Raw genomic sequence first — 25,084 nt, forward strand, 5'->3', positions numbered from 1 at the left:
TAAAATCCTCACATTTAAGAAACTTCAACCAGCAAAATTTTAGCATTTTTGCTTAAAAAAAAAAATTACAAAACAGACTAAAACAATGTGATCATAGTTAACACATCCATCCACTCACATCCAGTCAGGTTACTGCAGCAGGTCTCAGGTCCAACAGTACCGTCATATATCTGGACTCAGATCCTTGATACTAATGGATTGATTGATTTTATTTGACAGTTTCATTTTAAAAAACACCAGCTCTGCCATGGTGTTACGTAACCGAGTGTAGAGTCCACGGACGCTGTTGTTCTTGAATGTTACAACAAAGCAAAACTAGACTAGAAAACACTCAGACAACAAACCTCCGCCAGTGACAGAAAGTCATGTGATACATTTAACACGTTTTTTCCATGCTGCTTATTTCCAACATAAAACTCATCATTTGCTCCTTGATGCAACCTTCCTCCAAATCTCACTGGAATCTGTAGCATCACCTCTTTGGTGAAGATGATAATAATTATTGTTTTATTCACATTCAGATTGTCTTATTTAAGCTCTTAGCTGTGCTGCTCTGGTGGTACAGCTGTTATATACTGTAGTATTTAGTGTTAATGGTTGTGTTATTTCTGTATCTACCAGCTGTGTGTTTCCTCTCTTGTCTGTTTGTCCGTTTATATTTATGATCAACAGTGTTTCTCTCACAAATGGTGGGAACTCATTTTCTGTGAGAGGGGAACTGTGTGTGTGTGTGTGTGTGTGTGTGTGTGAGAGAGCTTTTGTTTTTATGCATGTGTGTGTTTTTCTGTTGCAGTTGGCAATATGTCTGTATGCATGTGAGTTTATCTGTGTGTGTGTGTGTGTGTGTGTGTGTGTGTGTGTGTGTGTGTGTGTGTGTGTGTGTGTGTGTGTGTGTGTGTGTGTGTGAGAGAGAGAGGGTTTCCGCAGCAGTTAAAGTGAAAGTTTTATGCCCCCTCAGACGCCCTCCTGTGCAGGTGTGGAGCTCGGCTGCTGCTCTCGACCTGAACCTCCTGTGTGTGTGTGTGTGTGTGTGTGTGTGTGTGTGTGTGTGTGTGTTACCGCCTCACTGCACTGGAACTACAACACATCTGCAACCAGTTAACACACACACACAGTCTCACACACACAAACACTCTGTTAAAATACATTATTGCATCACTCAGCATTTCCTCGTACTCTGCTTCTTTCCATCTCGTTCCATATCACAAACCATTACTAAACTCTAACATTCTCTATAAAGCAAAAGAACTACTGCTGCAAAACTTTTTATCAACTTCAGACAAATTTTAAGTTCTTCCTGAAGAGCAAAGGACATACTAGATAACATTTCTTGACACAGATTTCCTGAAAGAAATGATTTCACAGTAAGAGTAATACAGTAACATATTTCTGGGTTTTTGGGGGGAAACAAGAGACTGATGTGCAAATTATTCTCCTAGTTTTTGTTCTACATTCATACTCAGGTTTTATTCTCCTCTCCTCTCATCTCCTCTCCTCTCCTCTCCTCTCCTCTCCTCTCCTCTCCTCTCCTCTCCTCTCCTCTCCACTCGTCTCCTCTCCTCTCTTGCTTCCTCTCCTCTCCTCTCCTCTTTCCTCTCCTCTCTTCTCCTCTCATCTCCTCTCCTCTCGCTTCCTCTCCTCTCCTCTCCTCTTTTCTCTCCTCTCCTCTCCTCTTTTCTCTCCTCTCCTCTCCTCTTTTCTCTCCTCTCCTCTCCTCTCCTGTCCTCTCCTCTCCTCTCCTCTCCTCTCCTCTTTCCTCTCCTCTCCTCTCCTCTTTTCTCTCCTCTCCTCTCCTCTTTTCTCTCCTCTCCTCTCCTCTTTTCTCTCCTCTCCTCTCCTCTCCTGTCCTCTCCTCTCCTCTCCTCTCCTGTCCTCTCCTCTCCTCTCCTCTCCTCCTCTCAGGGAGTTGAAGGGAGTGGTGGTCAGTCTGAGTTCAGACGGTCACCTCCTGTGCTCGTACATGGGTACGGATCCCTCCTTCTTCTCCACGCCGAAGGTGGATGCCAGAGAGGCAGACTATGAGCAGGTGGACGCTGAGATGAAGAAGCTGCAGAGATTCATCAGAGAAGCCACCAGGACTCAGGGTAGGAGACTAATAGAAACTACAACAACTCAACATATCACTAGAACTATAAAACACTGGAGCTATGAGACACAACTACTCTAACATCTCAACAAAGCCCGACTGTGATGGAAGCTGCCATTGCTTTTTCACCTGGTTGATAAAAGGTCATACAGAAAGTTTTTAACTAATTGTGTTTTGTAAATGAAAAATATTTAATCTTTGTCTTTAAAATGTCTAAAAGAAATTACAAGTCACCAGAATCCAAAAGGATTTCCTAAGATTGTTATTGACTGTTGTCATTTCAAATGAACTAAATAATCATTATAATGACTGTAACCAGCAAACATATGGTAGTTTTTTACTGCTTAAACAATTAATTAGAAATAAAAATTGTTCTTGATTGTTTTTTTTTTCTGTTGATTTTACAGCTGCAACTGATTTTATTATTGTCATATGATTATTTTCATTATTGATTCATTTCCCAGAGCCCAAGATAACATCATCAAACATCAACAGATGTTCAGTTTATAATGATATGAAATAGAGAAAAGCAGAAAATCCTGAACATCTGAAAAGAAGATTTTTGGTGTTTTTTTTTTGCTTTACACGATTAATTATTAAATCGTTGCTGAATATTTATCTTTTGATCAACTATTTGCTTCAGCTCTATTTGATTGACTGTTTTCTAAAGTGTGACATCATTTTTGAAAACAATCCATTTCATTAAAAAGATCAAATCATTTGTTATGCAGATGTGACAAGTTACATATCATCTTGAGTTTGATGTTTTTTGGGCTGGTTTTGAGAATCTAATCACCTGCATTTGTAAAAAAAAATATTGATGAACATCAGCGATACGGACGATGTTTTCATCATTTCAGACATCCTGCCTCAAACTGAGACTGAAGAGGACCTGACTGTCAAGGCCATTGTGTCTCCCGGCATGGACAGCCCATCGGTACACACACATAAAACACACACACACATATTTCCATGTGCACAAACACACATAAATACTCATTTATTTTTTCTCTTTTACAGCAAGCTCCGATCCAAGATATCAACGGTCTGTCCATCCCGTCAGTAACCATACAGGTGAGCTCTTCTGTTCTTATCAAGTCATGTCGTCTTTCTTTCTTCGTCTTATTTCTTTACATATTTCCTCCTCCTTTGTATTTGTGTCTCTCACACATCTTTACCTATTTTTTTTCTCACTTTCATCATCTTCCTCCCTTCAGGTGAAGGTGAAGGCCAGCTGCGTCGTCCAGTCCTCTAAACTGACCATCGGCGTTCAGCCTCCTCTTGCTGTCACTCAGGACCAGTTTGTCCTCGAACCCATGGGTCAGTCAGCTTTTCTTTGTGTGTGTGTGTGTGTGTGTGTGTGTGTGTGTGTGTATTTCTTTTGACTTCTCCTCCTCTATTGTATCTATAAGGGAGTGAAATAAGCTTCAGTTCATTTACATTCCATCGTGCAGGTTTTAGGATATTGTGTCCATCCCTTCTACTGTAAATCTTTTATAGTCAAGCAGTAAATACTTAGTTTTCCCTCTTAACTTTTCACTTAATAACATACAGTACGTCTTTTAATTTGAGAAATATCCCAAGAGTTGTGAGCAAAGTGGAAAATATACAAAGTTTGCAACAGTCTGTAGTGTATGCCACATTCTGAACTTGCTCTAGTGAGTCTATAAAACCATTTAAAGGGAAAATTCAGGATACTGGACCAATTTAAAAAAAACCTGTTCTTCATATTAGTCACTTAGACACAAAAATATGTGAAAATAGGGTTGAAAAATCCTAAAGTTTCCCTTTAACTATTTTAATTGATTTACATTCTCACACAAACACAGAGTAGAATTACTTCATTTTTATCCAAATTACCAAAAAACTCTAGTGGTCTTTGCATGCAGATAGTTTTGCTAATATCTGAAGAAGTTATTTCAAACTTTTAATATTAAGCTTCAAGGAAAACGAGGCAGCAAAAACCACGTATTTAATTAAAAGTGATGGTTTAAGCCTTCGTCTGTTAACTTCATTGATAAGGAGAGAGCAGAAGCGTCACAGCGTACGGTTGCTCTGCGATCTCTAATCACAGCAGCATGTCACGGCGTCGGGGAGGAAAAAGAAAAGCTTTTGAGTTTTGACATGTGGGGAAAAGACGAGGCAGAGAGTACAGACAGTCAGACGGGGACGTGTGAGGAAAAGCTCGCTGCTGCTGCTGCTGCTGCTGATCAAACACTTAAAAGCCCTTAAACTAACTCAAGTGTACTTTAAGTTAATGCAGCATTAAGGGCTTTTTTTTTTAAAAAAAGAAAAACCTTGAAATGTTTTTCGTGCAGCTGGATTTGTGAATATCTTCCATAATCTGATGTTATCAATCACTTTTGTTCTTTTTTTTTTTCCCTCCTCTCAGCCTTTCTTTGTCACTCACTCTTTCACTCACACACCATACAGTACACACAACACACACATTTATCCAATGTTTATCCTCCTCTCCTCCTTCATCACGTCCTCCTCTAAAGCACACACACACACACACACACACACACACACACACACACACACACACACAGTAGTGACTGAGTGAGTGTGTGAGAAGTGTGTGTCAGTATGTGTTTGTTCAGCCCTTATCAGCCTTTACACTGTGTGTTCAGTCGTCTAGCTGTAAGAGAAGAGAGAGTCGGTCACCTCGGCCAGACGTCGGTAACTTTGATCTGAATCGCCCCCAGACGCTGCGTACACACAACCTCCGAACCCCCTAAACACTGATATCTGCCGTCGGCTCATTAAAAGAACATCAACCATCCCGTAACACACCATTTGCCATTCGCTCCGAGCTGCTTACACACGTCTGTTCTCCTCTGTTTGACTCTTTCCACCTTTTGTGTTGCGTTTAGACGTGCAAACGTAAATTTACAGGGTGTGTAATGTAAACCAGTCGGCTTTTATCGGAGGCTCCTTACAGCACCATGAGAATACACGTTTTTTTAAAATCTGTGGCCCCGTCGGGAGTTGAACCTCCAGGCTAACCGTGGCGGTGTCGGTGCCTCGCTCCGCCTGTCGGTCTACATATGGAGCGGGTCTCTTTACGTTGGCTGTGCACCTACAGTTTGTTTTCTATGGTCTGGCTGCAGAAAGCAAAATCCTTTGACTCATTGATAGACTGATTGTTAGACCGCCTGTCATCCTGCCAGGTTAGAGATTTCTGTAAAGACAAGTATGTCCAGTTTCTAAACTTGCTGTTGACATATTATAAAGCAACTGTTGTTCCAGGTTTGTTGGACAAACTTTCCAAGCACGAGAAGTTTCTCGCTGTCGACATTTGCCTCCATGTTGTCCATAATCAATCGTCTGTTGTGGCTTTTTTTGTTTAGTTCTTTTTTTTTTAAATATATTTTCTGTCCACCAGAGTTAAACTACATTTGTTCTTACTTAACAAACCATTTTTGGCTATTTTTTTTTTTTTTTACCTCATTTAAAATGATCTCCGGTGTGGTTTACCAGGATGTGGAAGCCAACTGCTCTACACACACGAATGAATAACGTGATTGATTGAAAGTGTCACACACCACACTACACACTATTATATGTCATAACAAACATCACAAGTACAGTGTGTCTCATTTCCACCTTAATGGTACGATGAGCATCTGTTGAAGGCTGCATTATCATATTTCTCACATTTTAAAATGCTGCTGCATCAGGACAAGACATGTTCCTAAACCTGACTAGTTTTCACTAGGGATGCACGATATTGGATTTTTTGCCGATATCCGATATGCCGATATTTCCAACTCATTGTGGGCAATCGCCGATACCGATATGTGCACATATTTTATTCCAGCAGGCTGAGCAGACTATTACACATGCAATCATAGATTGTACTAAGTATGATCGAGAAAGACAATATATGAAGGAAGAATTTAGGAAGACTGGAGTTCAGGAGTTCAGCGTTAAAACTTTAATGAACCTGCCAAGTTGATGGAGTTTTCATTGAGTTTATTAGACAGATGGGATTAATGTGTAGGATTTAATCTCTGGTCCACACTCCGGAGCAGAAAGTGCTGTTAAAAGGGTAATGCACCTAATAGGCTGGTTGCCAACCGCCGTTATAAACCAAAAAGAAGATTTTTTTTTTTTTTCCAAACAGAGTGGTACATCCAGTCAGTCAAGGTGTTTCCTATCTGTGCAGCCGAACACAGCAGCTCTTCCACGGACTGTTTTACCCTGACGGTCCCGGTGCTTCTTCCTCAGGCTCCACTTCACTCAAGCTGCCTGTCAGACCTGCTGCTTCTTCCCACTTTAACCTGAATAACAGACTGGGACTTAGTGCTCCCGTTGGATCCACATGGAGAGCGGGGGCTAACGTTAGCTGAGAGGCTAGTGGAGCGTTAGCAGCAGCATGACCGGAGGGAAGCACAGTTATGTGTCGGAGGAGAAGGCAACAAATCGGCCTCTCATAATCGGTAGAAAATGTGCCGATATTTCATTTCACACCTTATATCGGCCGAAACCGATGACGTGCCGATAATATCGTACATCCCTAGTTTTGACTGCATTTTGTTTCATGGTGGAACCAAAGCAACAGCGTTAAAATGAGAAGCGTCTTCCTTTTTATTTTGAAGTATGTGATATAGACGATGCACAGTGTCGGCATAGATGCTTGTTGCACCATCAGTCCGTGTTTCAGAAATATTCTCATGTGTGAAATCATGTGTAAAAACCATCAGTAATCACTACTTCCGAGATGTCCAGAAGCAACAGCTCCAAACATTATTGGTCACCAACTGAGATGAGGAGGAGAGAAAGAATGACCAGTTTTGTCTCGTCATTACATTTTAAAAATAATTTTTCATTTTAAGCATCATGTTGTCACTTACATCTAGTAAGCTGAATGAATTTAAATTCTTTTTTCATGTCCCAGAATTCACAACAGGAATGTTACTGCTGGACCTCGTTTCCATTTGTTAGTTTGATTATTCTTCTTTAATATTATTGTGAATTATCAACAGAATGATCAGTACGAGGTCATAAGTTCAATTAAATGCTAAAGGTCGTGCTTAGATAATGTGGATGGTAACTAGAGTCATTTTTTGAAGCACAGAGGCACAGAAACTGGATTACCTCTAGAAAAAAATGTCATTTTTTTTTCTCCCAAAACTGCTCCCGACATTCGCTGAAACCATCATCCATCACAGAGGAGTAGTTGCTAAGTTTTTTTTTTTTTTAAAGAAGGACCAGTATGGATTGTGAATTTATGATTTCAAGATGTGAGCAGCAGCATTCTCAGGCAGTTGGAACACCATCCATTTATTCTGAGCCCTGAATCAAACTGACCACTGCTCTCTGCCGTGATTCATGATGTGTCTATGCTGAGACGTAATGCGTTTTACCACAGTGCATTCTTATCTGTACATATACCGTACACGACCTCTATAACTCTTAATGCGAACATGATGCACTTTTTTTTTTCTTTTTTTTTTTTTTACACAACACACAGTATATTTCCTGTAACTTTTTGTGTCGGTTTCCTCCATTTATTAAAATGACACTTTTTTTCATATGACTTACATTTCATATTCTGGCATATGTTTTATATTTATTATTTCTTTTTTTTTTTTACAATATGATGTAATGCATATTTTAGCAGTTTAAATCTATACCTTTCCCCCATACATTTTTCCAGACATGTTATAATGTCAGAATCATGTATTTTGTATATAATATATAGCATATATTTCATTTAGATTTAATTTTTCTTCTTTGCATTGTATTACTGTTAGATGCTGCATCATTATTTGCTGCACTAAACACCTATTCAGTGTGTTTATATTAGGGGTGTGCCCAAATACAAATACTTTATTCGACAAAGCACAAATAGTTTTTTTAACAAATATTTGTTTCATACAAATATTTTAAAAATGATTTGTTTTCAGGAAGAGAAAAAAAAACATGTTAAATACCAGCTCACAGGTCGGTTACATCACTATCTCAGTGTCTCTCCTCTGCTCCGCTGTGACGTCTATCAGTAACGACGGGGAGTCACATCCACCTGCTACATGACGCACATTTCCTAATTAGGACATCACTCCTGGGATTGGGGGTGTTCCCCAGAGATAAAGCTGAGCTACTGACACACACTTCATGAACACTTATTGTAACACTTTAATTTTCTAAAATTAAAAGCGACACAATACAAATACAAATAATTTTGCTGCCTCAACAAATACAGACACAAATACAAATACTGGGCTCTCTGCACATCCCTAGTTTATATACGTCATGTAAATGAGAAATCAGTTTTCTGTGATTGGGGTTGGAGATCAGAGAGACCTGATTGGTGGCCTGGTGGCCTTGTGGTTAAGACAAGTAGCCACACCCCCAAAAGAAACCGGATTCCCTCCTGGAGAAAGCCGATTTCTTGGCCGTGTATGTATGTAACTGGGTTTCTAATTGGCTTTTTATATGTGAGCGTGTACTTTACAAAGACTTAGCAGAGCAGCTGGATAAGAAGAAAGATCAATACACACAACCAGACGGTCTCATATTCAGATCAGTTCTATCCAAAGACCAACTGAAATTTGTAAAATAGTGATACTAAATGAACATGGCTGCTCACTCAGCCAACACTCAACATTTAATACTTTTACACTTTTAAGGTTGACTATCAGCATGTTTTTTTTGCCAATTAACATAGATACAGTAACGTGTGTATGTTACAGGAGTGTCATGAATGTCTCGTTTGTCATTTTCAATTTTCCACCTCATGAATGAACATAAACTTTAAGCAGAGGCTTAGCATGAGCAGTGATAGCATCCATGTCTGAGGAGACAACGAAAAGCGCGCCAACAAAAACTCAAACATAATTAAAAGTAAATTCATTGAAGAAGACGCCAAAAAAAAAAAGGCTTCTGGATGAATCCGGTGGTTTGGTTCTGAGTTTTTTTCTTCTTCTTGGCAGCGGCTCCCAACGTTTCACTGTTTCTATATAAGATCAGAGGCCGTGACTCACTGCACTGTTTACACAAGTTTAGGTAGCGGTCACACAGGTCAGATTCAGAAGCCTCTCACATACACACACAACTAAGTCATATAAATACTTACACATACACGTGGTGCGATTTGCCGAGAGGGATGGAGGGGATTTAACCCCCGCTGGTCTATATATCCCTGCCTCTGCTGAGTTATTTTTCATCCCCGATGGGGACAAAAATTTATCCCCCTCATAGTGATTTATGTTGCTTCACAAATAGACCATATAAAATATCTCAAATAAAAATAGGCTATTTAAAAAAAAAAGGGGGGCTGTAATGTGAGAGCAGTGTAAAGTCTATAGAGATGATGCGGCGTCGAGGCTACGTGATGATGCAATAAATGGACCAGAGGTTGAGATCAGAGATTTGCAGAGATGTGAGTAAAAGAGGGGCGACACGCTGCAGTTGACCCCTCCACAGGAAAGCATAAAAAGAAGATAGCCTATTTATTTTCATGACAGCATGTTGTGATTATTTTTTATTCGATACTGAAGTTTGCAGTGCATAGAGATGAATTTATCAGTGACTCAGCAAGAATGACATTAAAGCTGTGTCTCAAATACACTTCCATGTAGTACTCTGTGTACACTATGTACTTACTGGTGTAGTGTGCGAATTTCTACAGGGTAGTGTCGTCTCAAATCAAAGACAGCCAGTGTGCACTTACCGGAAATGATGATCGCAAATTAGCATTAGCTAGCGTTAGCATTCGCGTTATCGTTCGCGCCACCAAATGATTACAGACTGCTAAATTAACCCAAAAAAGTGGTGCTTAGTGCTAAAAAATACATGAATAACTTACATTTGTAATATGTGGTGATGGTCACCGTAATTACAACGTACTCAGCCACCATTTCCAGTTTGAAAAGTGGTCCCTCCCCTTCCACTATGTAGCCAAGATGGCGACCATGGAGGGCGAGAAGTGTCCATAGTTCTACACTCAACTTTTTGACTGTTTTGAGTGCTCCATCTGGGTGCATTTTTCCATACTTCTCAGTGTGAACGCACTTATGCACTCAAAATGTTAAGTGTAAATACAGGACGTCTGGCCAAGCGGCGCTATCTGCAGCACCGAAAGGATCGTTGAGGGATTTACTTTTAACCTTTTGTTGTATATGATCACATCTCCTATGTGTCCAGATGAGGAAAGGTCATGAACTTGACATCACGTCCCTGAGAATGAAAATATCGCACTATTTGATGAATTTTAAAAAAAAAAAGAGAGATTAAAATATTCCTGCAAAATGTAATTGTTAAATTTCATAATTATTTTATAAATGTTGCTGTAACAGCAGCATGAAATAGACTAATACGCTTCATAGTCTATATAGGCTCGCCATGCATCTTATTTATTTCCATGAATAAAAATGTCCCCCCCCCTCTGATTTTTTGCACAAATTGCACCCTGCACATACATATCCATGGGCACATAAGCATAAACCCATGCATGTGTCACCCTAATGTAGCTGTATAAATATAGAAACGCACCCATTGTGAAGTACTTCTGTGTGTGTGTGTGTGTGTGTGTGTGTGTGTGTGTGTGTGTGTGTGTGTTTATATCACGCTCTTTTGTCTTCCCGCACACAGAAATTTGGCGCTGGCTTCCACTAGTCAATCAACAGCTCTACTGTGAAACATGAGAGCTACTACACACACACACACTTACACACACACACACTTGCTTTCTGTCTTTCTTCTTCTTTCTTTTTCCTCCCCTCTCCTCTCACCCCCCAACTATGTGACCCCTCGCTGGCCCGCTTTGGCCCGGAATGGCTTGGCTCAGCTTTGCAAGCGGCTCGGACGACCGCGGCTGACCCTTAATGGTCAGATTTAACCCCTGAACCGAGTGATTTACATCCGTTACAGTCCTGGAAAAATTAAGGGAAAAAAATAAATTAATGGAGTCTGCATGAGTTTTAATGAATGCTGGGAACTGGCTCAAAGGAACTGGATCCCAGTCACACAGTCAGAGTTTACTGGGTGATTTTGTCCAGAAAATCACACACAGTTCATGGATTGAAGTGGCTGTATATGGAATAAAACCTGCTGTATGTGTAGTACAGTATATATGTAGATGTAAATCATGCAAATAATGACAAAACAATACAAAATTTAATGACAATAGATTAAAAAAAAAATGTTTTGCTTTGTTTTTTTCCAGAACAAATTGAGTTAAAGTTTTCAGAGTTTGTGGTGATGACAGATTGTGAAAACAGTAACTAGGAAAAATCAAGTCCATCATGTTTATTTACTTTAACTAAAGATAAAATGAAAACTTTTGGCATCAATAAAACAAATATATCTACAAAAAAAATCAATCTTTTTGACTTTTTATGCAGGAATTTATCCAGTGGCAAGATTTTATTTTATTCAAACTCAAGAAAAAAAGATTCCAGTAAAATCAGATAAATATGTCAACTTCATAAAATCTCTATTTAATTCTTATTACTCATATATTTATATATGTAGTTATGTGCTATAGAAACCCATAGCTTCTCCTTTATCCTCCTTTGTTTTGTCATTTGATGACTCGTGCAACTTTTTTTTTTTTTTAAATATAGAAATACCAAAGAAGAAGAACAGATGCAAGTAGCAGCGACAGAGCAGCGGGTGTTACGGAAAAACGTGGCATTAAATAAATGTAATGTAGAGAAACACAAGCGACGCTAATAAGAACAACGCTGCTAGTGTGACACGTCCTCTGTCTGGTTTTCATCATCATCATCATCTTTATCTCTCTCTCTCTCTCTCTCTGTGTGTGCTCATTTTTCTCCTTCCTACAACACACAGATTCATCTTAACAAACACTTGCACAGATGCAGTTACACAACAAACCACATGTACAAATAAACAAACACACACTGAACTATCGCTCTTATAAGCGTCATCGTTTTTCCTTAGAACAGTATATGTTTTTGTCCTTCTGCTGCAGCTGCTGTGTGTGTGTGTGTGTGTGTTGCTGCCGCCGCCTCATGTGTCTTTGATTCTCGACGTGCATCCACACTTGTCTGTGTGTGTGTGTGTGTGTGTGTGTGTGTGTGTGTGTGTGTGTGTGTGTGTGTGTGTGTGTGTTCAGCACAAGTGCGAATGTCAACTCCAGTTTATTTCCAAGTGTTTTCTGCAGGGATTTGTTACAAAGTGCTTTGCAGAAAAACAGCGGACAATAAAAGTGTTGATTCATGTGTTTGTGTGTGTGTGTGTGTGTGTGTGTGTGCATATGCTGTTCAGTGTTTGGGGGAGTGGTTGTGTGTGTGTGTGTGTGTGTGAGGAGGAGGAGGAGGAGGAGGAGGAGGGGGGGAAGTTGAGGAAGAGGGGAGGTAGCGCCTTCTGACTTTTATTGTTATTCCAGTTTTTATTCGTCTCAGATGGCGACTCGATTCCCTGTTCACCACACACTGCCTCCTTTGTTCTCTCTCTCTCTCTCTCTCTCTCTCTCTTACCTTCTCTCTCTCGCTCTTACCATCTATTCCTTTTTCTTCTTGTCATGCTGTCCTTCAATGTCTTTATTTCTCCCCCCTCCCCTCTACCTGCTTCCCTCTTACTTTCTTTACCTTCTCCACATGCCTCCTTCCCTCTCCCGCCTTTCTCTCTCTCTCTCTATGTGTCTGCGGCTCTTTTCTTCTCCTTCATCACACACACACACACACACACACATACGGGTTTTTATCACATGCCGGGGACCAATGACTGGCAGCAGCCTGATGGGATCCACCCTTTCTGAAGGGTCTAGAAACATAATTTTAACTGCTAAAATCATCATAAATTTTTCTGAACATGAAAATCACTTGAAACTTCAATAACTCTCAAAAAAATTTTAAACCTGAATTTTGACCCTTCAGGGGACTCATCATGTTAAGTCAGGAATTTACCTCCCATGGGGACATCATGTTATGTCTATTAATATACAATCAACACCACTGTTAAACACAGCACAGTTCATGACAAGCATTTAATTAACTAATCTTGGGCTGAAACCTTAATATTAGATTACATAAAGAAGAAAAAACCAGACTGAGTTTCTAAAATGCTGTTGCTCAGAGGAAAACAAGGCCTACTGTACAAAAGGGAAAGACAAATTATGCTCAAATTTACAAAAACCTTTTATTCAAAATGGCCTTTGAATTCATTTAAAACATCCACCCCGTTACATCCTACAAGCCTCACTCTGCCGCCATTTTAAGTTTATGTCACAAGAAGTACAACTTTGGAACTCAAACAAGCACAACAAAAACTCTGTTTCTCTATATTTCCCTCCATGCCAGTAGGGGTCCACATGATCAATGATTCGCTCATTAAAGCAGTGATTTAGATCCATGAAGTCTGTCGGAGATCCATTACACATATTTGGCGAAACAGCATAATCTGGTGTATCAGTGGACTGCTTTTGTACTGGAACAAGTGCAGAAAGAAACACATGTATCCACACATTTAAGAACGTGAAAGAACTGCAGTCTTCTCAGTTAATTTTTCTTGCACTTTCATGCTGAATCTCAGTGATACGGGTTTTAACATAGTACTTTACCGCCATCCAGCTTCGTTTTTTAAGTGCTTTTGGTGAAGCTGTAATGCAGGCAACACAATCCAACATTCCTGGTACTGTACCAGCTCCTATGAAGGCCATTAGTGTCTTTTCCACAGCCTGTACCTCTTCAGGTGACCAGCCCCTCCTTTTTGAGGTTTCTAAGGAAGAAGACAGAAAATGAAAAACAATCAGGGGGGTAGACCAGTGATCTATGAACAGACTGTGCAGCTCTTAAGGTTGGGAGAATCTTGGAGTTGTTTGAATTTGATATATTCAGCTGTGGAAATCCTGTTTACAAGGTCAGCTGTTCAGTGTCTAACAGGAAAATAAACACACCTTTGTTCAATTAAAGTTGAGACTGAGTAGCTTATTTTAAGCGTGTGTGACAAATTAAACTGCGCTGTAAAGACAGGTAACTAACAAATGCCCAGAGTGCATTTAGTGTGTGAAATACCTGTTTTAGGGTCGTCGCTGTCAGACTCAGCAGTTTTCTGTCTCCTCTTCAGTCTTGAGGATCCTGTTAAAATCATGAATGATGAATATATTAATAAAATAAATTGACATCTAACAGACAACACATCTTAACTGTTTGAATGAAAGCCATAAAGCATTTTGAAAGCCAAAATGCTTTATAGATGAACAGTTTTGTAAACATTAATAACTTCCAAGTGTGACGTTAGCATGCGGTGACTTTCATATATCATGTTCCTGAGAGACGTACTTTCTGAAGCAATAAATGGATGTTTGAAAGTAATAACCATTTATATAAATTCAAACAACCCAACCCATTTACACAGTTATATGAAGTAAAAAGTTTTACTTATTAGCCTCTGTATGTTTATTTGTTCCAGTATGAAGGCTGGTGGTGTATCGTCATTGAGTATGACAATCATACAAACTAATTACATATTTATAAAATTAAAGCAAACAATTTATATGTTTAGAGTATTGACAACATTTTTAAAAAATGAGGTTAAACTAATGTGAACATATTTCACTGCATTTAGTTTGACACATACCTGTTTTAGGGTCACCGCTGTCAGACTCAGCTCGCCATCTTCTCTTAGATCTTGAGGATCCTGTTAAAACATTAATACAATAAATTAACAGCTAACTGGCAACACACCTTCACTGTTTGAATCAAAGCCATCTAAAGCACTTAAAAACATAAACTTATTGCTTTCTTACAATTACATTCATACAATCAGCAGATGCTTTTATCCAAAATGCCTGACACATCTGGAGGTGCAGCAGGCTTTATACTTACCAACTACCACTTCTATAGCGCAGGTCTGATTTTCAGTCGCCTCTGATCCATCAGACACCTTGGACGTCCGTTCAAGGTATTCTAAGGTGAGCTGTAAAAGAAAAATACAAGAAGCTGCACACTCACTACAGTAATTTTCTAATTACCTGGAAGGATATTTGCATTTTAACTGGCTAGTAACAATAACAGGGTGAACAGGTGTCTGACACCAAACTCTAGGAAATTGCAAGTACCTCAGATGAAACCTCTGATGCTGATGATGATGATGGTAGTGATGATAGTGATGATAGTGTTACTACTGATGATATAAATGATGATAGTGATGAAGTCTCCTCCTCCTGGTTTGGACCTCCTGCAGGCTAAACAACATAGACAAACAATACTTATTATCATTTCTCCAGAACATGAGGTTCCTGAAGAACATATGGTGTTGTTATGTATGGTATGTGTGGTACAGCAAACTTGTCAGGCCATGCAACCCAATTCAGCATCTTAGAATGCATTGCATACATGTGATTGTTTAAGAAAAGAAAGACACATATATTGTGTCACACATAAAAGCACAGATGGCTTTACTTTATTGCTACTTAACATTGGATATAGTTTGTCAACATTTAAAACTGTATCGATCATTCTGGCTCTCCTCTCCCCCTCAGCTCTCTCTAATCCTTGTCTATTAACTGTGAACTGGTCTGCTAGCATCAAGCAGAGCATGAGAAGGTGCACAAAGGAGGCAACTATCACAGTGAGCTAATTAAATATTCAAAGTAGATCAGAGTCAGAAAACTCTTCTCCCTTGTTAAAATCAGCACTGTCACAACATTTTCCCCATTTCATGTGAAGATCAAAATGTGGCAGTGTTGAAGAAACAGTTTGTGGTCTGTGCACCTGCAAACAATCAACATGCTATCACACAATATATTAACTTATCTAAGCCATCACTACTAACGTGCTAGTAAAAATGAATTAAAGATCATTTTTATGTGCTACTGCAATTGCTGCACTGATAATTGCCCAAACAACTTAAGTTGATGATTTAACTTTAATTTAGTTTTTAATGTAAATTTTTATTTTGTTTCATAGAAAAATTAAAGTTATAATATTGAACTGAATTTGCTGTATTACTCACAGAATTTAAGCACGGTGTGCTTCCATCAAACGTTTTTAGGAAGGAAGGTATATAGAATTTAGGAAAAGAGATTTATATTAATCTATAACAAAACAGGCATAAAAGCCAGTGTGAAGTAAACTGTTAGGAGGCCTGTCATATGGGACAACCTAAATCAGCACTTGTTTGACACTTACCAAACTCTTGGAAGCTGTGTGTAGCTCAGATGAAACTTCTGGTGGTGATGAGGTATTCTCCCCTTTTTCCAGTCTTCTTGAGGGCTGTAACAGACACATTTATTGTATAAAGCTATAGCTGAAGAGCCAGAGCACTGTACTCCTAAACACATCTTTTATTAAATTAAAAACTAAAAAATGTAAGAGGCCACATTTAAGAGAAAGATCAGAGTCTCTGCCATTAAAATATAGGGATTACATCTATCAAGTCACAGCATATGTACTATTCATGCAGTTTCTTGTAGTTAGCAATAATTAGCAGTGTCAATATATACCTCCAAACATTATTTGGACAGCTACATCCTTTTCCAGTTTTGTTATAATCTCAATCATGAACTAAATAGACAAAAAGAAAGAAAAAATCATACTAAACTACCAGAATGATCTTCAGTACATATTATGATGTTTATTATGATGTTTAAATTATCTAAACTTTGATATTGTATATATTGTATCAAATTTGAAAGCATTACCTGTGTTTGGTGATTTATGTACTCCATGTACTTGCATAAGCATTTATCATGATGCTCCCTGAGTGTTTGTAAGCGTGCCTTCAGCCTGGTGGATTGTGCACTCTGTCTGCAGGAGGTTAAATACAATTAAAATAACATTTTCTAACTACAGTACAATTGCTGCTTGTTTAGGTGTATAAAGCCTTTAGGCCTGTAGTTAAATTAAGAACTTACTCTAGTAAATTACTCAACATTGGAAGCTAACTCTAGCTACTGATGGCTGTAACAGGTGAAAATGCTCATTAAACATTCCTCTTTCCTCTCCTCAGCCTCACTGTCCTTCCACACTGCTGAATATTACAGTAATACAGTATCTGAGGCCAGCCAAGTAAAAATAAGTGGCAAAAAGATAGTAACCAGTCAATAACCTGAAAAAACCTAAAATATCAGCTCAAAATTTTACTGACAGAATTATATTTAGCAAACTAACAAAAAATTACCTTTTGGCTGCAAACTCATTAGCTACAGAGCTTAGCCTAATTAATAATAACTAAAAGTTTCATGTACTTACTTAGTTTCCATTAGTTCTCCTCTCTTCGGCCATCAGCCATCCGTTGTCTCTGTGTGTCTGTGCTGCTGCTGTCTGTGCTGCTGCGCCTGTTCCTACTGACTGTCAGCAGCTCAAACCGTGTGACCAGGGCAGGTGGGGGATGGGCATAGGTAAGATGGGGACCGCAAAAGTCAGGAAAGGTGTGTTCCTCCCTCAACTCTTTGATTCAGTGTGGAAATTTTATCATTGCATTGCTGAACTCCTGTTTCACAAAAATATTATTGCATCCAAAAGTAAAATATTTTAATATGTTTTAATATCCTAACTTCTAAATTAATATTACAAATTTTTACTGATAATATCATGACTGCCATGCTGTGCATGTATTAATATACATTTTATAACCATTGTTCTGTCTTTTCTAATGTATCTAAAAAGGCTCATATTCTAAAGATCTTTGTGCTTACTTCATGCAAAAAGGAAGATATTTAAATTAATTGAAATTAAATTAACATAAAATATGAGAATTGTATAATTAAATTTGTAGTTATTACTACTAGTAAAGTAATATTACTAGTAGTCTGAACGTTGAGTACTTGAACCAGTAGTAGCTTAAGTAGCTAAAATACAGCAGTAATTGCATTAATACTACTACTATACTAGTAGTAGTAGTACATACATTAGCATTAGAAACAGCATTAGAATTAGTAACAGCTATATTCTATAAAATGAGTACATACAGCCACAAATTCCACTTTGGTTATCCTCAAAGATTTATACAGGCTGGCACAAGTTACAGTCTCTCCTGCATGGTTGCTGCTAATACCATATATTCTGCCTCACAAAAGACAATGCCACTGTGTACTGTGTCTTACTTGCAGGAAATTATCGGATTGTTTTTGTTGGACCAAAACACCATTCAGATATGCTTCTTCTGTAGTTTTGGGCTACACTAATTAGAGCCTCTGTTTGTATAAATATCACAACACAGCTAACTGTATCCTCAATTTGTATGAATATCAGTACATTGCTTCTAACTGTAGCCTCAGTTAGTATGAATATCACAACACAGCTAACTGTAGCCTCAGTTTGTATAAATATCAGTACATTGTTTCTAACTGTAGCCTCAGTTTGTATAAATATCAGTACATTGTTTCTAACTGTAGCCTCAGTTTGTATGAATATCTGTACACAGCTAACTGTAGCCTCAGTTTGTATGAATATTAGTACACAGCTAACTGTAGCCTCAGTTTGTATAAATATCAGTACATTGTTTCTAACTGTAGCCTCAGTTTGTATGAATATTAGTACACAGCTAACTGTAGCCTCAGTTTGTATAAATATCAGTACATTGCTTCTAACTGTAGCCTCAGTTTGTATAAATATCAGTACATTGCTTCTAACTGTAGCCTCAGATTGTATGAATATCAGTACACAGCTAACTGTAGCCTCAGTTTGTATAAATATCAGTACATTGTTTCTAACTGTAGCCTCAGTTTGTATAAATATCAGTACATTGTTTCTAACTGTAGCCTCAGTTTGTATGAATATCAGTACACAGCTAACTGTAGCCTCAGTTTGTATGAATATTAGTACACAGCTAACTGTAGCCTCAGTTTTTATGAATATTAGTACACAGCTAACTGTAGCCTCAGTTTGTATAAATATCAGTACATTGTTTCTAACTGTAGCCTCAGTTTGTATAAATATCAGTACATTGCTTCTAACTGTAGCCTCAGATTGTATGAATATCAGTACACAGCTAACTGTAGCCTCAGTTTGTATAAATATCAGTACATTGTTTCTAACTGTAGCCTCAGTTTGTATAAATATCAGTACATTGTTTCTAACTGTAGCCTCAGTTTGTATGAATATCAGTACACAGCTAACTGTAGCCTCAGTTTGTATGAATATTAGTACACAGCTAACTGTAGCCTCAGTTTTTATGAATATTAGTACACAGCTAACTGTAGCCTCAGTTTGTATAAATATCAGTACATTGTTTCTAACTGTAGCCTCAGTTTGTATGAATATTAGTACACAGCTAACTGTAGCCTCAGTTTGTATAAATATCAGTACATTGTTTCTAACTGTAGCCTCAGTTTGTATGAATATCAGTACATTGTTTCTAACTGTAGCCTCAGATTGTATGAATATCAGTACACAGCTAACTGTAGCCTCAGTTTGTATAAATATCAGTACATTGTTTCTAACTGTAGCCTCAGTTTGTATAAATATCAGTACATTGCTTCTAACTGTAGCCTCAGTTTGTATGAATATCAGTACACAGCTAACTGTAGCCTCAGTTTGTATGAATATTAGTACACAGCTAACTGTAGCCTCAGTTTGTATGAATATTAGTACACAGCTAACTGTAGCCTCAGTTTGTATGAATATTAGTACACAGCTAACTGTAGCCTCAGTTTGTATAAATATCAGTACATTGCTTCTAACTGTAGCCTCAGATTGTATGAATATCAGTACACAGCTAACTGTAGCCTCAGTTTGTATAAATATCAGTACATTGTTTCTAACTGTAGCCTCAGTTTGTATAAATATCAGTACATTGCTTCTAACTGTAGCCTCAGTTTGTATGAATATCAGTACACAGCTAACTGTAGCCTCAGTTTGTATGAATATTAGTACACAGCTAACTGTAGCCTCAGTTTGTATGAATATTAGTACACAGCTAACTGTAGCCTCAGTTTGTATAAATATCAGTACATTGTTTCTAACTGTAGCCTCAGTTTGTATGAATATTAGTACACAGCTAACTGTAGCCTCAGTTTGTATAAATATCAGTACATTGTTTCTAACTGTAGCCTCAGTTTGTATGAATATCAGTACATTGTTTCTAACTGTAGCCTCAGATTGTATGAATATCAGTACACAGCTAACTGTAACCTCAGTTTGTATAAATATCAGTACATTGTTTCTAACTGTAGCCTCAGTTTGTATAAATATCAGTACATTGCTTCTAACTGTAGCCTCAGTTTGTATGAATATCAGTACACAGCTAACTGTAGCCTCAGTTTGTATGAATATTAGTACACAGCTAACTGTAGCCTCAGTTTGTATGAATATCAGTACACAGCTAACTGTAGCCTCAGTTTGTATGAATATCAGTACACAGCTAACTGTAGCCTCAGTTTGTATGAATATTAGTACACAGCTAACTGTAGCCTCAGTTTGTATAAATATCAGTACATTGTTTCTAACTGTAGCCTCAGTTTGTATGAATATTAGTACACAGCTAACTGTAGCCTCAGTTTGTATAAATATCAGTACATTGTTTCTAACTGTAGCCTCAGTTTGTATGAATATCAGTACATTGTTTCTAACTGTAGCCTCAGTTTGTATGAATATCACAACACAGCTAACTGTAGCCTCAGTTTGTATGAATATCAGTACACAGCTAACTGTAGCCTCAGTTTGTATAAATATCAGTACATTGTTTCTAACTGTAGCCTCAGTTTGTATGAATATCAGTACATTGTTTCTAACTGTGGCCTCAGTTAGTATGAATATCACAACACAGCTAACTGTAGCCTCAGTTTGTATGAATATCACAACACAGCTAACTGTAGCCTCAGTTTGTATAAATATCAGTACATTGTTTCTAACTGTAGCCTCAGTTTGTATGAATATTAGTACACAGCTAACTGTAGCCTCAGTTTGTATAAATATCAGTACATTGTTTCTAACTGTAGCCTCAGTTTGTATGAATATCAGTACATTGTATCTAACTGTAGCCTCAGTTTGTATGAATATCAGTACATTGTTTCTAACGGTGGCCTCAGTTAGTATGAATATCACAACACAGCTAACTGTAGCCTCAGTTTGTATGAATATCAGTACACAGCTAACTGTAGCCTCAGTTTGTATGAATATCAGTACACAGCTAACTGTAGCCTCAGTTTGTATGAATATCACAACACAGCTAACTGTAGCCTCAGTCTGTATAAATATCAGTACATTGTTTCTAACTGTGGCCTCAGTTTATATAAATATCAGCATATTAATTTATTTACATTTATTTTAAAACCTCAGAACACACATTGAGGGAGAACCCTCATTTTCAAGGGTGCCAAGGTACAGACATACAATGAATGCAGACACAACTAAAATCAAATAGAAATAAAAGAACAATACATGTCTACGTCATTTTAAAACAAGATAAAATTAACAATGCTAAAAAGTTAAAGTGTAGGAATTGAAAATGAGAACAAAAAATAAATAAAAATAATACAAGCATTGACAGTTACAACTAATAAAATTAGAAATTAAAACTAGGAATTGTCTCAGCAGTATAGATGAGATCAACTTTAAGTTTTGTTGAAGCTTATTCCAAGTATGTGGGGCACAGTAAACGAAATAAATATCAGAAACATTACAAAAATAGACCTTTTATTTATTTACAAATAATTGTTTATTCTTGTATTTATTAATTTATAGTTTTTGTTTACTTCAGGCCAACAAAAATGTCATTATTAGTGTCTTCCAAAGAATAAAATCACTTTGAAAGGAAATTTAAAGATTAAATGTGTTCCCTTGTTGATTTTAGAAAAAGTAATTTGATAACATAAAAATCTAATCACATTAAACTGCACAGACTGTCATACTTTCTATGAAATATGAAGATTATATGATACACACACTTTCACACAGTTACACACACGTCAGGAAAAGGTCCCCACCAGTGCAAATTCACACACTGCAGTACCGAGTGTGACCTCTAGGGCATACACAAAGAAGTGAAATTCACCCCCCAGGGGACCAATTTTTTTTTTCAAAAAAACGTCACCAGGCACATCAGGAACCTCTTTTCTATTGATTGCAATGCTCGTGCCTGTGGGGACCGGGATTCGGTCCCCACGGGAAAAATCGGTCCCCACGGTGTGAGTGATATGTCAGGTTGTGGACCCCACCAGGATAGAAAAACGAGAACACACACACACACACACACACACACACACACACACACACTCCTGCACACTTGTCAAGCACGCAGTATGATTTCCATACAGATAACTAACTTTCACACTGCATTAAATGGTGATGAAATTAAGTTAACTAAAATTTATTTCCTTTTGAAATTACTCCCATTAAGAAAATTGGGTTTTATTTTTCTAATGAGCTTCACCGTATACGGATGTTATTTTCTTTCGTACAATGATACTTATTCAGTTAAAAGCTAAATCAGAACTAAGAAATACATATCCCATATGTGGATTAAATTATTTTTGTTTGGATTTGGTCTATTTGTGCATTTGTGACATGAACATTGTGTCCTGACACACAGATATACAGTAGCTGCACTTTAACAGCTCAGTCATACTTTCACAGTACAATGATCATAGAATCGATTATTGATAACTGAATCAATCAAAGTATCATGAGTTGTGTGTGTGTGTATTATAATACTCGGTCACATGTTCTTTGATCAGATATTTCCTGATCTAAATCATAACTGATAAGTTCAAACTTAGACTAAACTTATTGAAGTGTAGGCTTTTATTTTGAAAAATATCTTGCTGCTGCTTGTGGTAAAACAACATTTAACAGCATTAAAGTGAGAAGTTTTTCTTAAATGGAAGAAGTGATTTTTATTTAAGCAGCATTTAGGTATTGTTTCAAAAACTCCAGCATTGTATTGACACTGATATCAAAAAATATGAAACGGCACAGACCTAATTAATTCACAAACTACTGTACTTTACCAGACAGGTAATGTAGAAACAGTTATGTCTGTAACTATAGTGAGCAGTGTTACGGAGGTATTGGCAGCCTCAGTCTTCACTAACACACCAGAAAGCAAACAGAAGTGAACCGAATCTGTCAGGTTCATGCTTTGATGATGTAAATGTGCTGATATTTATTTATTTCTTTTTAAAACCTGTCACATAAATCAGTACACATGTGCAATAAATAAATACGCTGCGTAGATACAGATACATGCACTATTTTTCACACTGATATTTTCTTCAGAATTGGAGCCATTGGGAACTGTTGATTGACCGCAGCAGCCATGTTTCTATTTGCTGTTACCACCGAATAGATTCTCACCATATGCGTGAACTTGTTTGTGCTCTATTTTCCACATGTTGCTTTCGTGTGGCCAAACTGCGGTCATACTCATAAATTATTTTTGGTAGCTCTAATCTAAACATTCAAAATCCAGTGAAGAAACCAGTGCTAGTTTGAAGTGGATTTTGAAATGAAATGTTGGACGTTTTATCTGTTTGGTTGTTGACTCTTTGGTTGAGATCAGGTTAGTGACGTTTAAGGACCCGACGCAGCGATCCGACCTCCGTCCTGACCTGTAAGGGTCAAAATTCAATGTTTAACACCACGCTGATGGTCACCTCAGATTCCCTTTGTTTGCCTCTGGATGTGTCAAGATGTTTGATTGCGTACGTGCACACTCCACACACACACACACATACACACACACACACACACACACACACACACACGCAGGTAAAGCAGAAGCAGACGGGAATGTCTCTGAACAAATTTACCTCCCAGATTTTTTTTTTTCTTTCAAGATGTTTTGCTTTTTATATTGTTTGCACATGGTAAAGAAGGATCGATGTTGTAGTGCACACACACACACACACACACACACACACACACACACACACATCCCTCTCCCATCTACTTGTGCGGTACAGATCCCCATCTCCACCCCTCTTGACCTCTAACCTTTTCCAAACAGTCAGTAGTCGGTTTAACCTTAGCTGTCAAGTACTATAACCTGAACCCTGAGGATAGCTACAGCACTGCACTCTACACACACACACACATTGCTACGACTATGTCAGAACAACATCTAAGACCACATTTTCACCGAAAGGCCAACTCTTCATTTATTTTATTACATTTTATTTTTTGCACTAGCAGATTTGTATGAAACTTGCATCCTTTTGTGCCTCTTTGTCCATCTTTTGCACAAAGTCAGATGTCCAAACAAACACTGAAACAGGTTTTTCCTCACTGTAATCATTCCTCCTGTTAAAACTGACCATTAGAAGATCCTCTCTAAATGCGCTTTCAATGTAAGTGATGGTGGACAGAAACTTTAAATAGCCAGTATGAACAGGAGGAATGATTATTGACTGACTATTGTTTTAGGACAGACTTGAAAAATTGCAGACGTATCCTTTAAAAGGAAGCAAAATACCAACATGGAACATTAGTCTTTGCACCGCCATGAAAACAGAGCCCATAAACCATATTAACATGTCATTTTTGTGTTTAAACAACCCTGAATTTGTGAGCGTTCATGGTGTTTTCACACAGGCTACAGTTGCAGGTCGTTCAGGACTGCCTGAGAAAAGAGGACAGAGGAGGAGGCAGACGGAGGGAGAGAAGAAGAAGAAGAGTCCCTTCTTCTCTTTAGAGGAAATAGGAGGGAGGGACTTTGATATGAAAGGTGTAGAAGCAATTAAAAGGTGACAGAAAGTTAGAAAAACAGAGTTGATGAGGGTGAGAAGAGAGGAAGAAAAGGGTAAAAAGAGGTTAAGAAGGAGAGGTAGAGAAGTGGGGGATTGTAGTCTCCTTTTGTGGAGTTTGTTTTCCTTGGCAGTGATGTTAATGGGTTAATGTGCCTGGGAACACTGGGACCAGTCTGAACAGTCTCTCACCGGGTCGGACCTCCAGGTCACACAGACCGACACCTAACCTGGATTTCACAGGTTCGATGCCAACAGCGACTTGTCCCGATGTGCCTGAATACATCATAACAAGCTGAAGAGAAAAGAGGCAGAGATGGATGGAGAGAAAGAGAGAGAGAGAAAGAGGAGGGGATTACTTTGTGTCTCCTTCGGTGTTGTTTGTTGGTCTTAAT

General features: G+C 38.1%; 1 protein-coding gene and 1 long non-coding RNA gene across 2 annotated transcripts in view; one reads left to right on the forward strand and one right to left on the reverse strand.

The window, feature by feature from the left end:
• Positions 1–25,084, forward strand: part of bbs9 (Bardet-Biedl syndrome 9) — a 205,347-nt gene that overhangs the window by 27,992 nt on the left and 152,271 nt on the right. The window contains exons 10-13 of the mRNA XM_044358108.1: positions 1,903–2,084; positions 2,947–3,023; positions 3,107–3,160; positions 3,304–3,406. Coding sequence (XP_044214043.1) covers positions 1,903–2,084; positions 2,947–3,023; positions 3,107–3,160; positions 3,304–3,406 — 416 coding nt within the window. The remainder of the gene's footprint in view (positions 1–1,902; positions 2,085–2,946; positions 3,024–3,106; positions 3,161–3,303; positions 3,407–25,084) is intronic.
• On the reverse strand, positions 14,642–15,215 carry LOC122986765. The gene is made up of 3 exons (XR_006404367.1): positions 15,123–15,215; positions 14,890–14,980; positions 14,642–14,701 (listed from the first exon to the last, which is right to left on the reverse strand). It is a non-coding gene; the product is annotated as an uncharacterized LOC122986765 (long non-coding RNA).

The sequence above is a fragment of the Thunnus albacares genome, chromosome 8, assembly GCF_914725855.1.
Source record: "Thunnus albacares chromosome 8, fThuAlb1.1, whole genome shotgun sequence".
In the NCBI taxonomy this organism is placed as follows: Eukaryota; Metazoa; Chordata; class Actinopteri; order Scombriformes; family Scombridae; genus Thunnus; species Thunnus albacares.